The 18,383-nt window shown below is 39.2% G+C and overlaps 1 protein-coding gene across 1 annotated transcript in view; it reads left to right on the top strand.

The window, feature by feature from the left end:
* LOC133665312 (mucin-2-like) overlaps window positions 1–18,383 on the top strand; it is a 37,944-nt gene that overhangs the window by 11,500 nt on the left and 8,061 nt on the right. The window contains exons 2-3 of the mRNA XM_062070574.1: window positions 10,798–11,737; window positions 18,343–18,383. The exon at window positions 18,343–18,383 is cut by the window's right edge and continues 396 nt beyond it. Coding sequence (XP_061926558.1) covers window positions 10,798–11,737; window positions 18,343–18,383 — 981 coding nt within the window. The remainder of the gene's footprint in view (window positions 1–10,797; window positions 11,738–18,342) is intronic.

Genomic DNA, 18,383 nt, shown 5'->3' with positions numbered 1-18,383 from the left:
AGATGAATTAAATGCGCTGACAGTTCATTGCTCCTGCCAAATGAATTGCACTGAGTGGAGCGGATCACCACTCCAAGATGGCGGCCCCGCGTCTCGTCTGCGCCAGTAGGCAGTAGCGCTCCATGCTGCGTACCCTTATAAGATGTCTATGGTTATAACGTTAGCAGTGAGTTTACAGCCTCACTGATTTAACTACACAGCAAATAAAAGTCATGTTACTTAGCCAATAAACGTTATCTTACATTCAAAACTTACCCTTCTTTGTGCATCTTCAAATGTCGAACGAAGTTGGAAGTTGTTGCGTCTCCGTCTGTAATATTCGAACTGCGTGATTTGCATACGGCAATTCGTTTTTTGTTGACCAAGTCGTAGTTTTTAAAACCGAACGAAACCAACTTTGGCATAATTGTTTCTCACTGCCGCATTGTTTGACAACTCATGTTCGGTGGCTCTCATCCAATTGGATTGGATGAGATCTCATCCAATTGGATTGGATGAGAGCTGTGTGATGAAAACAACGTAGATTTAATTTGATTGGCTGTTGTACTGACAGCACACACGCTGACACGCAGCACACACGCTTATAGACACAGACGTATAAAATGAAAGATACGGAGCGCTCCCAAATAACTTTTTAAGGTTTGGGTTTTGGGGAAAGTAGCAAGTCATGTCAAGTCAAAAGCCTCAAGTCCAAGTGAAGTCACAAGTCATTGATGTTAAAGTCTAAGTCGAGTTGCAAGTCTCTTTACATTTTGTCAAGTCGAGTCTAAAGTCATCAAATTCATGACTCGAGTCTGACTCGAGTCCAAGTCATGTGACTCGAGTCCACACCTCTGTGAAATTGTAACATTAGTGTACAGCATCATGTTGCTCTGAAACTAAATGTTTTTGTGAGCATTGTGATCATCGTATTGTTTCATATTTGTTGTTGTTGTTACTAAATAGTCTCCCTGCAGTATATTCATGTTTTTCCTTTGACAATGTCCACCAATAGCATGAACTGATTCCAGTAGTTTGTGCCATTCAAAACAAGTCTGCACCCCCAGATCCACAGTGACACTTTTCTTGTGCTCGCTCAGCTTTAGGAAGGAAGTGACGGATTCCTGCGTATTGAGTGAGGCCTTGGAGCCTTTGTTCCAGGACATGAATTGTTCTGCACTCTTTAAACCTTGCTTCTGCTGCCTCATCCTAAAGCCCAATCAGCGCCCCCTGCTGGGATTTGCAATGAATACAAGCGGACCAGATAATAATAGAGGCAGCTGCTCTTTATGGGACAGACATTTATTGTGTGAATGCACACATGGTTTTATACACCAAAATTCATCTATTTATTAAACTTCTCCTCCTCCAGATTTTGGCGCACTCTACCTTCCACATTTTTTTCGCCCGATTCAAACCGTTCCAACTTCAAACTGTTCAGCCTATTCTGGAATGGCGAGCTTTCCCTTGACAAATTCCAAAAATTCACAGAATTCCAAGTTTTCCGGGCCTTTTTTCCCATTCCAAATGAATTGGCCATTTTTCAAACTTCCACCATTTCCACATTTTTCAACTGATTCAAAATGGTAAAATGGTAAATGGGTTGTACTTGTACAGCGCTTTTCTACCTTTTTTAAGGAACTCAAAGCGCTTTGACACTATTTCCACATTCACACACACACATTCACTCATTCACACACTGATGGCGGGAGCTGCCATGCACGGCGCTAACCAGGCCCATCAGGAGCAAGGGTGAAGTGTTTTGCTCAAGGACACAACGGACGTGACTAGGATGGTAGAAGGTGGGGATTGAACCAGTAACCCTCAGATTGCTGGCATGGCCACTCCCAACTTCGCCACACCGTCAAACCATTCCACATTCAACACATTCCACCATCCTGGAAATAAAAACTAAAATTTTTCCAAGTTCAAAAAAATTCCAGGATTTTCCAGAATTCCTGGTTTTCCAAAGACCCATTTCCACCCTTTTTTCTGGCGACTACTCCTTCCACATTTTTCAACGCGTTTCACTGTCAAAACATTCCTCCTAGTCATGTCCGTTGTGTCCTTGGGCAAGACACTTCACCCTTGCTCCTGATGGGTGCTGGTTAGCGCCTTGCATGGCAGCTCCCGCCATCAGTGTGTGAATGTGTGTGTGAATGTGGAAATACTGTCAAAGCGCTTTAAGGCTGAAACGACGCGTCAACGTCATCTGTTACGTAAATACATCAAAGCCCTTTTTGTGCGTCGACGCGTAGCATATTTACGTCACACTACTGTCATGACGGAGCGCAAAGCAGACGATGCGAGCGAGGGGAAAAAAGCACGCCAAAAGTGGTCAAAAGTGTGGGAGTATTTCAATAAACGGCCTAATAATGTTGTTGTATGCACACTGTGTCGAGCGGTAATGGCCTATCATAGCAGCACAACGGCTATGAGTGAACTATTGAAAAGAAAACACCCGACAACGTTCTTGCCATCACCATCAACTAGTCAATCGTCCGCGTGAGTATACGTTGTCATCATTACACAAAAACATGAATGTGTCATTTGTATCTGCGTTGTAAATTCATAAACTAAAGCACCGTTTCGCTCTGAGAGGCGCGTTCGGCGTGCCTGTTCAGTGTTTACAAAGACGTGCTCCTCTTTAACGCTAACGTTAATTAGTTGTGCAAATACCTTTTACAACATTAACAGTTACATATACTATGTACAAACGAACAATTAACTTTCACTTTAATCATACTATCATCATCATCATCGGTCTTACCTCTCAGTTCCAGCCACATCGACCCCTTCTGAGCGCAGTCACGCCACATTTCTTCCCCCCTACAAAAACCTTCCCCCCACCCATTTACTTACTGTTATTCATTTACGCATATGTCCACGAGTCAAATGTGCATTCAGTCAGGAATATCCTCAAGTTAATGTGTCCGATTAATACAGACGTTTTGTTAACGCTATATGATTAAATTAAAAAAACTATTTACAAACACAAGGATGACGTGACCGGAAGTAAATGGGGGGGAAGGTTTTTGTAGGGGGTAAGAAATTTGGCGTGACAGCGCCTATTTTCACCTGCTGGGAATATTGTAAACAAGAAAAGAAGCAGCCTCACCCCAGAGCATGTAGACATGCTAAGGCGAAGTTGGTAGAGTGGCCGTGACAGCAATCGGAGGGTTGCTGGTTACTGAGGTTCAATCCCCACCTTCTACCATCCTAGTCACGTCCGTTGTGTCCTTGGGCAAGACACTTCACCCTTGCTCCTGATGGCTGCTGGTTAGCGCCTTGCATGGCAGCTCCCACCATCAGTGTGTGAATGTGTGGGTGAATGGGTGAATGTGGAAATACTGTCAAAGCGCTTTGAGTACCTTGAAGGTAGAAAAGCGCTATACAAGTATAACCCATTTATCATTTATAACCTTTCTTCATTACAACTGTTAGTCACTCACTGGAATAAGTAGAATTGGTTATTGTGTACTGTGTTGGACTGGATGTTTATTTTGCACATTTTAAAAGCAATACTTAATGTTTACAGTGCTCCAGAATATTTACATTGGCACTTTTTTGTGCTAGATGTTTATCTTTATTTTTGCACATTTTAAAGCAAAATAAGCAATACTTTTACTTTTGTTGAAATGTTTACAATGTTGTTACAGAATATTTCGTTTTGCACTTTTTTGTATTGGATGTTTGTCTTTATTTTTGCACATTTTAGCAAATAAGGAATACTTTTACTTTTGTTGAAATGTTTACACTGTTGTTACAGAATATTTCGTTTTGCACTTTTTTGTATTGGATGTTTATCTTTATTTTTGCACATTTTAAAGCAAAATAAGCAATACTTTTACTTTTGAAATGCTTATACTATTGCACAATATTAAGATTTGCGCTGGATGTTTACTTTTATAATTGCACATTAAAAAGCAAATAAGCTACTTTTAATTTTGTTAAATGTTAAAAGTTTTAAATGTTTACATTGTTACAGAATATTTTGTCATGTTGTTGTCAATGTTGACTGAGTGGCCATACTTTTTTTTTTTGTAAATAAAAGCCATGCCTTTTGAAATAACTGGCCTACATTTATTTTTTCATCTTCATTTTTAATAAAAAAAATAATCGGTAAAAGGAAAAATAATCTATAGATTAATCGAAAAAAAATAATCATTAGCTGCAGCCTTAAAGCGCTTTGAGTACCTTGAAGGTAGAAAAGCGCTATACAAGTATAACCCATTTATTTGTTTATTTAGTTAAGACAAAAAACTAAGTTGTTTTTTGAAATGGAAAAAATCCCGGTTTCCACGAAATTCCAGGAATTCCGTAATACTATTTCTCAATTCAACATGTTACTACTTTAACATTTCTCGACCGCTTTGAAAAATTCCAACACCAACTCATTCAGACAATTTTCCAAAAAAATCCTGCAATTCCCGAAATTCCCACATTTTTGGGAAATTCCCATTGAAATCAATGGGACATTCTTCAAAGTTCCACAACTCCCAAATTTTTTGTCTGATTCAAACCGTTCCAACTTCAAACTGTTCAGCCTATTTAGGAATGGCGGGCTTTCCCTTGACAAATTACAAAAATTCACAGATTTCCCAGAATTCCAGGTTTTCCGGGACATTTTTCCCATTCAAAATGAACTGGCCATTTTTTAGACTTTCACCATTTCCACGTTTTTCAACTGATTCAAACCATTCCACCTTCAACACATACCACCATCCTGGAAAGTAAAGCGACCATTTTTCCAAGTTCAAAAAAATTCCAGGATTTTCCAGAATTTCTGGTTTTCCAAAGCCACATTTCCATCCATTTTTCTGGCGACTACTCCTTCCACATTTTTCAATGCATTTAAACCGTTTCACCGTCAAAACATTCCTCTTAATTAGGACAAACAATTAAGTTGTTTTTTTTAAATGGGAAAAATCCCAAAATTCCAGGAATTCCGTAATACTATTTCTCAATTCAACATGTTACTACTTCAACATTTCTCGACGGATTTGAAAAATTCCAACAACTCATTCAGACCATTTTCAAAAAAATTCCCGCATTTCCCGAAATTCCCACATTTTTGGGAAATTCCCATTGAAATCAATGGGATATTCTTCAAAGTTCCACAACCCTCACATTTTTTATCCGATTCAAACCATTCCAACTTCAAAATAGAATAGAATAGAATGCCTTTTATTGTCACTACACACAGGTACAAGGAGATTAAAAGCAACTCCAGTATCAGTGCGACAGTCTACAAATATGCAAAACATAGGAAGGAAAGAAAAGAAAAATAGTGCAAGAGTGCAAAATATTCAGCCTGATCAGGAATTATGTGCTCTCTTTCAACAATTAGTTATTTTGAAGTTCAACTTCAGCATTGGAGCATTCACACACAACTCCTTAAGGCATTGCTTCATCTAGTTCTTCAAATACTATTGAGATTCTTAAAATGATATTTATTTGTATGTGTAAATCTATTTGTTGACTAGCACTTGCTTCAAATATAAAGCTTATTCTTTTTTCCCCATTATCTACTTTATTCACATTTAACCCAAGGGCAAGTGTCCCAACCATGTAAGTAGTACCTCTGTAGTGGGCCTGACATAAATCCCTGTTGCATGCACTGGATATGATTTCATGCATATGATCGGTATCAGACTTTTTTTTTTATTGGTATCGTTTTTTCCTTCCACAACTACATCAGCAGATATAACATATACACATACGATACCAGTATTTAGTGTTTAAAACATAAATAATAGTCACGTGGATGCAGTAAATAATAACTTGAGCACCAGCCCTTTTGCCCTCCTTGAGAAAAGTTCCCTTTTGTCGGAGCTCAATTTTTTAAAATTAATTTAAGAATAACAATTACTCTCATTGTCAATAATTGCAGCGATGGAGTCGCTCGACATGTAATGCAACACTCGCAGTGTGGGCTCATTAAAGGCCTACTGAAACCCACTACTACCGACCACGCAGTCTGATAGTTTATATATCAATGATGAAATCTTAACATTATAACACATGCCAATACGGCCGGGTTAACTTATAAAGTGACATTTTAAATTTGCCGCTAAACTTCCGGTTCGAAACGCCTCTGAGGATGACGTATGCGCGTGACGTAGCCCGGCGAACACGGGTATGCCTTCCACATTGAAGCCAATACGAAAAAGCTCTGTTTTCATTTCATAATTCCACAGTATTCTGGACATCTGTGTTCGTGAATCTGTTGCAATCATGTTCATTGCATTATGGAGAAGGAAGCTGAGCAAGCAAAGAAGAAAGTTGTCGGTGCGAAATGGACGTATTTTTCGAACGTAGTCAGCAACAACAGTACACAGCCGGCGCTTCTTTGTTTACATTCCCGAAAGATGCAGTCAAGATGGAAGAACTCGGATAACAGAGACTCTAACCAGGAGGACTTTTGACTTCGATACACAGACGCCTGTAGAGAACTGGGACAACACAGACTCTTACCAGGATTACTTTGATTTGGATGACAAAGACGCAGACGTGCTACTGTGAGTATGCAGCTTTGGCTTCTAAACATTTGATCGCTTGACCGTATGTGCGCAACTTTTTTTTGCGTATGTACGTAACTTTTTAAAAATATATAAGCTTTATGAACCTTGGGTTAGGTGAACGGTCTTTTGGGCTGAGTGATTGTGTGTGTTGATCAGGTGTTTGAATTGTATTGGCGTGTTCTATGGAGCTAGGAGCTAGCATAGGAGCTAGGAGCTAGCATAACAAACACGCAGGTGTTTTTATGCAGGATTAATTTGTGGCATATTAAATATAAGCCTGGTTGTGTTGTGGCTAATAGAGTATATATATGTCTTGTGTTTATTTACTGTTGTAGTCATTCCCAGCTGAATATCAGGTACCGTGAGTATGCAGCCTTGGCTGCTAAACATTTGATAGCTTGACCGTATGTGCGCGTCACGTACGTAACTTTTTAAAAATATATAAGCTTTATGAACCTTGGGTTAGGTGAACGGTCTTTTGGGCTGAGTGATTGTGTGTGTTGATCAGGTGTTTGAATTGTATTGGCGTGTTCTATGGAGCTAGGAGCTAGCAGAGGAGCTAGGAGCTAGCATAACAAACACGCAGGTGTTTTTATGCAGGATTAATTTGTGGCATATTAAATATAAGCCTGGTTGTGTTGTGGCTAATAGAGTATATATATGTCTTGTGTTTATTTACTGTTGTAGTCATTCCCAGCTGAATATCAGGTCACCCCCGCCTCTCACAGCATCTTCCCTATCTGAATAGCTTCAACTCCCCACTAGTCCTTCACTTGCACTTTACTCATCCACAAATCTTTCATCCTCGCTCAAATTAATGGGGAAATTGTCGCTTTCTCGGTCCGAATCTCTCTCACTTCATGCGGCCATCATTGTAAACAATAGGGAACTTTGCGTATATGTTCAACTGACTACGTCACGCTACTTCCGGTAGGGGCAAGCCTTTTTTTTATCAGATACCAAAAGTTGCAATCTTTATCGTCGTTGTTCTATACTAAATCCTTTCAGCAAAAATATGGCAATATCGCGAAATGATCAAGTATGACACATAGAATAGATCTGCTATCCCCGTTTAAATAAAAAAAATTCATTTCAGTAGGCCTTTAAGGGAGCGCCACGAGTTTCATGTTCAATCAAATAACATGACAGAGATGGATGGACATGAAGACGACAGAAAATATATTTCTGCCAAAAATGCAAACTTTGTGTAAATATCTTGACAAATATGAGATTATTGTATAAGTAAAGAAGAGCAGAAAGCAGCTCACACATTCTCATACTTTCTGCAACATCCAGGAAAAAATTATGTCTCAACTATAATCTACACGAAGGAGCACAGAATTGTTTTTATTTAAATGTTGACAATATTTCAGGAGGAAACCTTACAATGTATCGAATCCATAAAGTGTTATACAATTGTATAAAATGTATTAAATTAGTTATTGTTATGTAGAGAAATGTCAAATTTTTTTCAAATTTTCCCATGAGATTTTCCATATTTTGAAATGCAAATTTTAATGCTCCTTTTAGACCGAGGGTCGGCAACCCAAAATGTCGAAAGAGCCAATTGGACCAAAAAAACAAATCTGTCTGGAGCCACACAAAATTAAACACCTTATATAAGTTTTATAATGAAGACAACACATGAGTTTAGTTATATTAGCCTACTATCAAAATGACTTTAAAGTCCTACTGAAATGAATTTTTCTTATTTAAACAGGGATAGCAGGTCCATTCTATGTGTCATACTTGATCATTTCGCGATATTGCCATATTTTTGCTGAAAGGATTTAGTAGAGAACATCGACGATAAAGTTCGCAACTTTTGGTCGCTGATAAAAAAGCCTTGCCTGTACCGGAAGTAGCGTGACGTCACCGGTTGTGGAGCTCCTCACATCTGCACATTGTTTACAATCATTCCCACCAGCAGCGAGAGCGATTCGGACCGAGAAAGCGACGATCACCCCATTAATTTGAACCAGGATGAAAGATTCGTGGATGAGGAAAGTGAGAGTGAAGGATTAGAGTGCAGTGCAGGACGCCAGGATGTATCTTTTTTCGCTCTGACCGTAACTTAGGTACAAGGGCTCATTGGATTCCACACTTTCTCCTTTTTCTATTGTGGATCACGGATTTGTATTTTAAACCACCTGGGATACTATATCCTCTTGAAAATGAGAGTCGAGAACGCGAAATGGACATTCACAGTGACTTTAATCTCCACGACAATACATCGGCGAAGCACTTTAGCTTCGGAGCTAACGTGATAGCATCGTGCTTAACTGCGGATAGAAACAGAAGAAACATGCCCCTACTACTATTACTACTATTACTTCTACTCTCAGGAGACACTGAACTAAACCCTGGACCTGTAACCACAGGGTTAATGCTGTCCCGCCTGGCGAAGCCTAGCAATGCTGTTGCTAACGACGCCATTGAAGCTAACTTAGCTACGGGGCCTCGACAGAGCTATGCTAAAAACATTAGCTCTCCACCTACGCCAGCCCTCATCTGCTCATCACCACCCGTGCTCACCTGCTTTCCAGCGATCGACGGCGCGACGAAGGACTTCACCACGATCATCGGTGCGGTCGGCGGCCCGGAGACGGAGGAAGTCAACCCAGACACCGGTGAGGACAGCGGCGGCGGACGGCGTTGTGTTGCTGCAGCCAGCCGCTAATACACCGATCCCACCTACAGCTTTCTTCTTTGCTGTCTTCATTGTTCATTAAACAAATTGCAAAAGATTCACCAACACAGATGTCCAGAATACTGTGGTATTTTGCGATGAAAACAGACGACTTAATAGCTGGCCACAATGCTGTCCCAATATGTCCGCACGATCCGTGACGTCACGCGCAAACGTCATCATACCGAGACATTTTCAGCCGGATATTTCCCGGGAAATTTAAAATGTCACTTTATAAGTTAACCCGGCCGTATTGGCATGTGTTGCAATGTTAAGATTTCATCATTGATATATAAACTATCAGACTGCATGGTCGGTAGTAGTGGCTTTCAGTAGGCCTTTAAAAGTCTTATACAGTATATGTTTTATAATGAAGACAACACATGATTTTAGTTGTATTAGACTACTATTAAAATTACTTTAAAAGTCTTATATATGTTTTATAATGAAGACAACACATGATTTTAGTTGTATTAGACTACTATTAAAATTACTTTAAAAGTCTTATATATGTTTTATAATGAAGACAACACATGATTTTAGTTGTATTAGACTACTATTAAAATTACTTTAAAAGTCTTATATATGTTTTATAATGAAGACAACACATGATTTTAGTTGTATTAGCCTACTATTAAAATTACTTTAAAAGTCTTATATATGTTTTATAATGAAGACAACACATGATTTTAGTTGTATTAGCCTACTATCAAAATGACTTTAAAAGTCTTATATATGTTATATAATGAAGACAACACATGATTTTAGTTGTATTAGCCTACTATCAAAATTACTTTAAAAGTCTTATATATGTTATATAATGAAGACAACACATGATTTTAGTTGTATTAGACTACTATTAAAATTACTTTAAAAGTCTTATATATGTTATATAATGAAGACAACACATGATTTTAGTTGTATTAGCCTACTATCAAAATTACTTTAAAAGTCTTATATATGTTATATAATGAAGACAACACATGATTTTAGTTGTATTAGACTACTATTAAAATTACTTTAAAAGTCTTATATATGTTTTATAATGAAGACAGCACATGATTTTAGTTATATTAGCCTACTATCAAAATGACTTTAAAAGTCTTATATATGTTATATAATGAAGACAACACATGATTTTAGTTGTATTAGCCTACTATCAAAATGACTTTAAAAGTCTTATATATGTTATATAATGAAGACAACACATGATTTTAGTTGTATTAGCCTACTATCAAAATGACTTTAAAAGTCTTATATATGTTATATAATGAAGACAACACATGATTTTAGTTGTATTAGCCTACTATCAAAATGCCTTAAAAAGTCTTATATAAGTGTTACAATGAAGACAACACATGATGTAAGTGTCTATATTAGCTATAATAGCCTACTATCAAAATGACTTTAAAAGTCTTATATAGGTGTTATAATGAAGACAACACAAATGAATATGGCCTCCAAATATCACTTATCAACCTCCTTGACTACTAATAATCTGTATCGGCCCTGAAAAACCATTATCAGTCGATATATTGTTTTCTCGCGATGTGTGTAACATGACTAGCTATTTGCTAAACACGCTGATGTTTTGTCTTTCCTCAGATACTGAGCAACCACAAACCCTGAGAGAAACCAGCACCAGGTCCCAGGAGACCATCAGTGCGTCCACTGAGATGTTTACGTCCTCCACAGTCGGTCACTCCTCCGAAACCAGCAGCAGCAGCAGTAGCGACTCCCCGCAAACACGACATCTTCCCGACGTGTCACTCGGTATCTCTGATCGAGCACTGTCTCCTCGGACGGTGACAGAGGACCTTCCGCGGGACAGCCCACGCTCGAGTGTGCGCACGGGGGAGCCCGCGTCGTCCCCGTCGCAGACACAGGCCCTCACGGACCGCGTCTTCAACGCCACCGCCGTCAGTCGGGCTGGCGAGAGGACGCTGCTGTCCGTCACCTCCTCTTCCTCCAGCAATAGCTCGGCGGTCACACAGGACTTCAACTCCCATCAGCCCCGCTCCACCTGGAGCGTCGCATCCACCGTGGAGACTGAGGACTACACCCACAGCGCCCCGTCCACCAGGAGTGAAGAAACCAGGAGCCGCTCTTTAACTGCGTCTTCGTCTTCAGAGCCTGACAGCCCAGAGACCCCCGCAGGGACCCAAACTCTTGTTGGACCTCTAAATACCACCCAACACCAATACATCCCAACATCTGAGGAACCTTCACAGTCAACGCGCGGGATCTCCAGCACAGACCCCATCCATGAGTCCACCTCATCCACGCCTCCTGCTGGACGCCCCACGCTCGCATCATACCCATATTCCACCCTCCAGCCCTCCACGGAATCTTCCGCCGGAACCGGCAGCTTCAGCACTCGGAGGCACGAGGCCACCGAGAGTTCACCCGAGAGCAGAGAGGAAAGTGTGAGCTTTATTGTCACCACAGCGCCCCCACTGGTCAGCAGCACAACTAACCAGTATGACTCTCAGAGGGAAACAACTGCAGTCTTCATCGCCACGACAACAGTCACAGGAACTGACAGGTAAGTGCTCAATGTCATAGGAGGAGGTTTTTTTCTATTGTCATACCGTATTTTACGGACTATAGAGCAATTTAAGCCTCACCCTCTAAATTTAGTCTAAAAACTTTTTTTTTTTTTAAATTAATTAGCCACACCGGACTATGAGTCACAGATATATACGTTGTGAAATTAATTATTTACACAGAAATATATTGTAAATGTTTATTAACACAGGCCTCAAATTTTTACTTTTTAAGGTCAAGGCAAGTGTAGCCTTAAAGGAGGACTCTCTTAATTACCGATTCCGATATCAACCGATACCGATATATACAGTCGTGGAATCAACACATTATTATGCCTAATTTTGTTGTGATGCCCCACTGCATGCATTAAACAATGTAACAAGGTTTTTCAAAATAAATCAACTCAAGTTATGGAAAAAAATGCCAACATGGCACTGCCATATTTATTATTGAAGTCACAAAGTGCATTATTTTATTTAACATGCCTCAAAACAGCAGCTTGGATATTGGGACATGCTCTCCCTGAGAGAGCATGTGGAGGTTGAGGTGGGCGGGGTTGGGGGGGGTGGGGTTTAGGGGTAGGGGTTAGCGAGGGTGTATATTGTAGCGTCCCGGAAGAGTTAGTGCTGCAAGGGATTCTGGGTATTTGTTCTGTTGTGTTTATGTTGTGTTACGGTACGGCAGTTCTCCCGAAATGTGTTTGTCATTCTTGTTTGGTGTGGGTTCACAGTGTGGCGCATATTTGTAACAGTGTTAAAGTTGTTTATACAACCACCCTCAGTGTGACCTGTTTGGCTGTTGACCAAGTATGGCTTGCATTCACTTGTGTGTGTAAAAGCCGTAGATATTTTGTGATTGAGACGGCACGCAAAGGCAGTGCCTTTAAAGTTTATTGACGCTCTGTACTTCTCCCTACGTCCGTGTACACAGCGGCGTTTTAAACAGTCATAAATTTTACTTTTTGAAACCGATACCGATAATTTTGAAACCGATACAGAGATATTACATTTTAAAGCATTTATCGTCCGATAATATCGGCAGTCCGATATTATCGGACATCCCTATCTCAGTCTCGTGGTCGGTTAACCTTTGACACAATCTTCCAAAACGACATTGTTTATACCGATTAACGTTAATTATGCGATGTCTTATACAGTTGAAAATTTAACAAAAAAATGTATGTCTGGGTGTTTTTATCAAGTTATTCGACAATTACGTTACAATTGTCCATTGTAGGGAGGTCATGGTATGAACATTTCTTATCACGGTTATTATTATCGCGGTCATTTTAAATGTGCTCAAAATTTTCAAAAACTACTTATACAAAAATACTTTAACCAAGTTTTATTTTTAAAGATGCTGCAGCGCTTCAGTATTCAGGAAGTAAGCAGTTGCCTAAAATGCATTAATAAATGACGTTTTTTTGGTAATTATAAATTTTAACCGTAGTACTAACCGTCTGGAATTTTCCCGTGGTTTATCATTACCGTTTATCGTTACATCCCTAGTCCTTTAACAAGTAAAGAGTCGAGGGCGGTCCCGGTATGTTCTTGCCGTCAATGATGCTAATTTTTTTTAGGGCATTACAGCAAGTCACGAGGGCGGTCGTGGCAAATGCCACGGTTAAATTCGAGCCCTGTTAACATTCCTCAGGCATGTGATTTTTTTCCGTCTATATTCGGGAATCTGTCTTTTTTTATCTCTGCAAAAATATAAAAAAATATTTTCAGTTTTTCTTACTTTTTTCCGACCTACAATGTGTGTTAAAATCTTGATCCGTCTCTTTGCCATACCTGCCAACAACTACGGTTTTCCCGTAATGAATACGGTTTTTGATAATCCAGTGGTAAAAACTACGGTTTTCCATTAAAAATTATGAACTTAAAAATCGAAGCTACATAGCGAAGCAACTCCACAAAATATATGGGAAACTTCAATGATGATTGGTTGGTTTACGTATAAGAACATCCATGATTGGTTGGATGGTTTACTATTTAGAGTCACGATTGGTTAAGATTGGGGCTAAACAGTACGGACAGACCAATCAGAGGCAAGATAGGGCAGGTCATGAAACCAGGAAGGGAAATCACAATAGACATCCCTAATGACGACGAGAGAGTCGGAGATGAGAAAAGGGAATGTTTAAGCGGGCGATTAATATATTAAAAAAAAAATTGTGGAAGATGGCAGATTTAGATTTTTTTTTTAGTGATGTAGACGTAGTCCAGGAAACCCACAATGCGTCTACTTGACCACATTTGGACAAATGTATGCGTCTGGATAAAACAATGGCCAACATTTGAGTTGTTTACCATTTAGAAGAGACATAAATTGTCTATAAAATCCAAGGCAGAATCCACAGAAACAAAAAGGAAAATGCAAGCTGCTCAGAAATTTGCCAGGAAGGCTCATGTCAGAGCCATCGAAGCAAAAACGCCAAAGTAATGTGTGAATGAAGCAAAGTAATGTGTAAATAATGTCATTAACCATCTGTGGCTGTGAAGTGAACACTAGTAAGGTTGTACGTTTGTAAATACTGTATAGAGTAGGCTAACCCATGTGGTTCCTGTGGATGTGAACACAAGTTGTAATTACTGTAGTGACTAAATAACATTTTGACTGAAACAGACATAGTGATTCATTTGGATGAATGGGGTATGTATTTATGTCAACTCTGTTGATCACTTTTCAGTTCTTTAAACACTAAAACATCTTTATATGGTGCTTTTTTTTGCAAATGTTTGCATGTTCGATTGCTGACAAACCAAGGATCCCCTTGTCCCCCCACCAGGGCATCGCACTGGACATGGCTAGGGACCTGCTGCCCCAAGACCCTCGGCTTATTTTCAGTCTTTTTCATCGAGTTCAAATCACTTGCCTGATACCTTAATTGTTTCCAAACAGTGTCTGTAATACGGCAGTAAAACGGCTGATTAGGCCTGGGCCGATATTGGGTAAGTCAATTAACCAACGATAAATGAAAATTAAGTCGGTAAGTTTTCCAGCGTGGGTAAATCGCCATGTTTTTTTTTATCGGTATTAGCAGATGCGCGCGTTTGTGCTATAGCACAATGAAAAGAAGAGGGTGAATCATTTTGTCCTTCATCAGGTGTCTTTGACTCTTTGTGCAGTGAGGCCATGCTCCTGGCCCGTGAGCATCACACAGTGCAGGGTTGGCCAACTCGCGGCTCCCGGGCCACATGCGGCTCTTACGCTCATATTGAAGTTTGTCTTTGTGTTTTTTTAATGTGCGTGTTTGGCGAACGAGACAGTTTGCAAGAGCGGTCACTCTTTTGCATCGGTATCTCTGGGGGTTTGTACTAAAAATAAACGGTAGTAATGATAACCGTTACAAATGGTCATAAACGGGTTTAAACACATTAATTATTTATGTTTATCAGGTTCAAACACTGATGACATCTATTAAACAAGACAAGAAGAAAGGAATTAAACAGAGACAGAATTAAATTTGGCTCAATTGAGGAGAGATGTCTGGACTGTACTCTTTGTACAGTCTCACCACGCTCTGACGAAAGATTGTCCGCCTCCTCTTTTATTTGGACTTTCCCTGATTACATGGCAACAGCTGTTTCTAAGGGACGGGGGTCGTAAACAGCCATCGCCTTTGATTACAAACAGTTCAAAGAAAAGGTCATAAAACAGTTCAAAGAATAGGTCCCTGGAGGGGAGTCAGGTCCTGCTTCCTCTTCGCTTTGTAGATCTCGGGTCAAGACAATATCTTTCTATGGATTACAATACATCAAAGAAACAGAACACCTTCATGTTGCTTCCCATACTACACAGTGGCGTTTTACAAGCCTTCTGCTTGGTAGGATCAAAGACAGCTTTTGTCCTCTCGCCGGGAACTCATTGAAACACAAAGTTTTGTGATAACTTAGATACAATTATTCTTACAGATGTGATATGCTGTTTTTGCTCAAAGTTTTCGATAAACTTGACCAGTTCGAGTTGAAACTGACGGACGTCCGTTCAACAGGAAGTGAACTCGCGTGACGTCACACAAACCGGAATTGAAACAACCCTTTACAATTTAACATGGAAGAAGATAAACCTATTTAAACACACAAAGAAAAAATAATATGGCTCTTATTAAAGTACAACACTATTTGATACGTCTATTTATTTTAGCTTTTACAAAAAACAACTTTGTTGAAACATTTTTGTGTGTATCAAGTATTTTTGAAACACATCCAACAATATTATAATGACGATAATGATAACCGTGATGACGTTAGTCATTTTGTTTATTGTTTTGGTTGTGTATATATGAGGGCCCCCCACCACCTTCTTAACAAAGACAGAAACTATGTTTTGCTATTGGTTGTGATTTTTATTCTAGTGCAAAATTTTGCTCACAGGCAAAGTATATTTTGTTTTTAATATTTGTTTGTTTTATTTGACTTGGTATTTAAAAGTTTCTATTCTAATGATAATGTTAAAATATACAAGAAATACAAGTTTGAAAGGATATATTTCTATTATTATTATGTATTGTCATTACATCAGTGGTTAATTTGGTCTCCAAAAATAATGTCAATTCTATCCTTTATTGCCAATAATTTGTAGGTCGATATATTGTCGAGCAAAATTAGTTATCGGCTGTTCAAACAAAACCGAAGTCATGGTCATGGACCCATTAGCTGCGCAAGCTAGCTCTCCAATCAGCTAAACAGACTCAATAACTCCACGGTGACGTTTTGGGGAATTTACTGAAACAATACAAAAAGAATGCCATTGTAAATTAACGTCACGTCACCTGGGGGCGCTATCCACCAAGCAGGTTTAGGCAGCCAAACTACAGCAATGTATAGACCCTAACAACCGCGTTCTATCAAACTTTGGAGTATAGCACATTTCTTATATTTTTTTATACATTTTATTTATACAGTTCTGCACTTTTGTTCCTACCTGTTGTTTCCATGTACCCGAATAGGGAACGGACGAGGGTTGAAAAGAAAAGAAGTGAGAACAATTTCTCTTGTGGATCAATAATGTTTGTCTAAGTCTAAGTGGGTTTTTTCCCACCAAAATATATATATTTATCAACAGTTTTAACTAATGCATTTTTTATTTATATTAATTACATGTCTATTGTGACATTAATTGGTATTGTTTTATCCACCCAGCCCTACTGATTAGTGCCTTTCAATACCAATCGCAATACCGTCTCCAAACACAGTGTGGAGCTGCTCCTCTAAGATGATAATCACCTCCATTTCTGCAAATAAACTACATTTCTTAACCTCTTAAGGCCCAAGCTGTTTGTTTACATGTTTTTTTTTATTTCCCTTTGCTATTTGGGCTTATTGGACCCTAATTAGAATAAAAACTAAGAATCATCTTTTGATATGATGTACGTAGTCCATAAGTACACAAACGTGTACTTTATGCTAATTCTTATTTTTACACTTTTTTTTTTTAAATTCCATTGTATGTTATACTCTTCTGACACCACCAGATGGCAATATAAGTGTCCACATAAGCGGCCATAAGAAATAAGAGCTACGAGGTGCTGTCCACACATGTGGCCACTAAGCCTTTAGAGGTTTTTAACATCATTATCAATTATATTATCACTGGAGGATGAGGCTAAACATGTTACACACCGAGAGGAAGCTAGGAGCAGGCATGCTAATAGCAATGCTAACCACGAAGTTAGAGTGAAACAAGAGAATAAATAATTGTTTGGTAAAGTTAAAGAAGTTCAGCAGATATTAACAACAATTAATAAGAGTTTTAGAGAGGATAATAGAACAACTGTTGGTGTGTCAATATTGTCACAGTCAGTAAATTGGTGGTGCGTCAATATCAAGGGTAGTATCAGTATTTGACCGATACCAGTGATTACATCGATATTTTTATTTGTTCCAAAAAATTTTTTTTGCTGTTTTTGTTAATGTTTGTTGGTAATTTCCGAGACACAGGAGGACTTTGAGACAAAAACTAAAGTATATTGTAGCGTCCTGGAAGAGTTAGTGATGCAAGGGGTTCTGGGTATTTGTTCTGTTGTGTTTATGTTGTGTTACGGTGCGGATGTTCTCCCGAAATGTGCTTGTCATTCTTGTTTGGTGTGGGTTCACAGTGTGGCGCATATTTGTAACAGTGTTAAAGTTGTTTATACGGCCACCCTCAGTGTGACCTGTATGGCTGTTGACCAACTATGCCTTGCATTCACTTGTGTGTGTGTGTGAAAAGCCGTAGATATTATGTGACTGGGCCGGCACGCAAAGGCAGTGCCTTCAAGGTTTATTGGCGCTCTGTACTTCTCCCTACATCCGTGTACACAGCGGCGTTTTAAAAAGTCATACATTTTACTTTTTGAAACTGATACCGATAATTTCCGATATTACATTTTAAAGCATTTATCAAACAATAATATCGGCAGTCCGATATTATCGGACATCCCTAATTTGAAGTATTGTGCTGATATTGTTAAACTGTCAATAGCACTCACAATAAACATGTACAGTTAATACATGGGATGGGTAGCGGTATCGGCCGATATCACTGGTAGAGGATCGGTATGGGAATCGGCAGGTTCAGACACCCCGACTCATCCACTTGTGTTTGTGCTCCTAACAGATCCGAGGTAACAGAAGAGGAGACGGACATGAATCGTAAAT

This window comes from Entelurus aequoreus, linkage group LG14 (assembly GCF_033978785.1).
Source record: "Entelurus aequoreus isolate RoL-2023_Sb linkage group LG14, RoL_Eaeq_v1.1, whole genome shotgun sequence".
NCBI classification, from domain to species: Eukaryota; Metazoa; Chordata; class Actinopteri; order Syngnathiformes; family Syngnathidae; genus Entelurus; species Entelurus aequoreus.
Note: the sequence above shows the minus strand (reverse complement) of the source record. Positions and strands in the feature narration are given on the sequence as shown.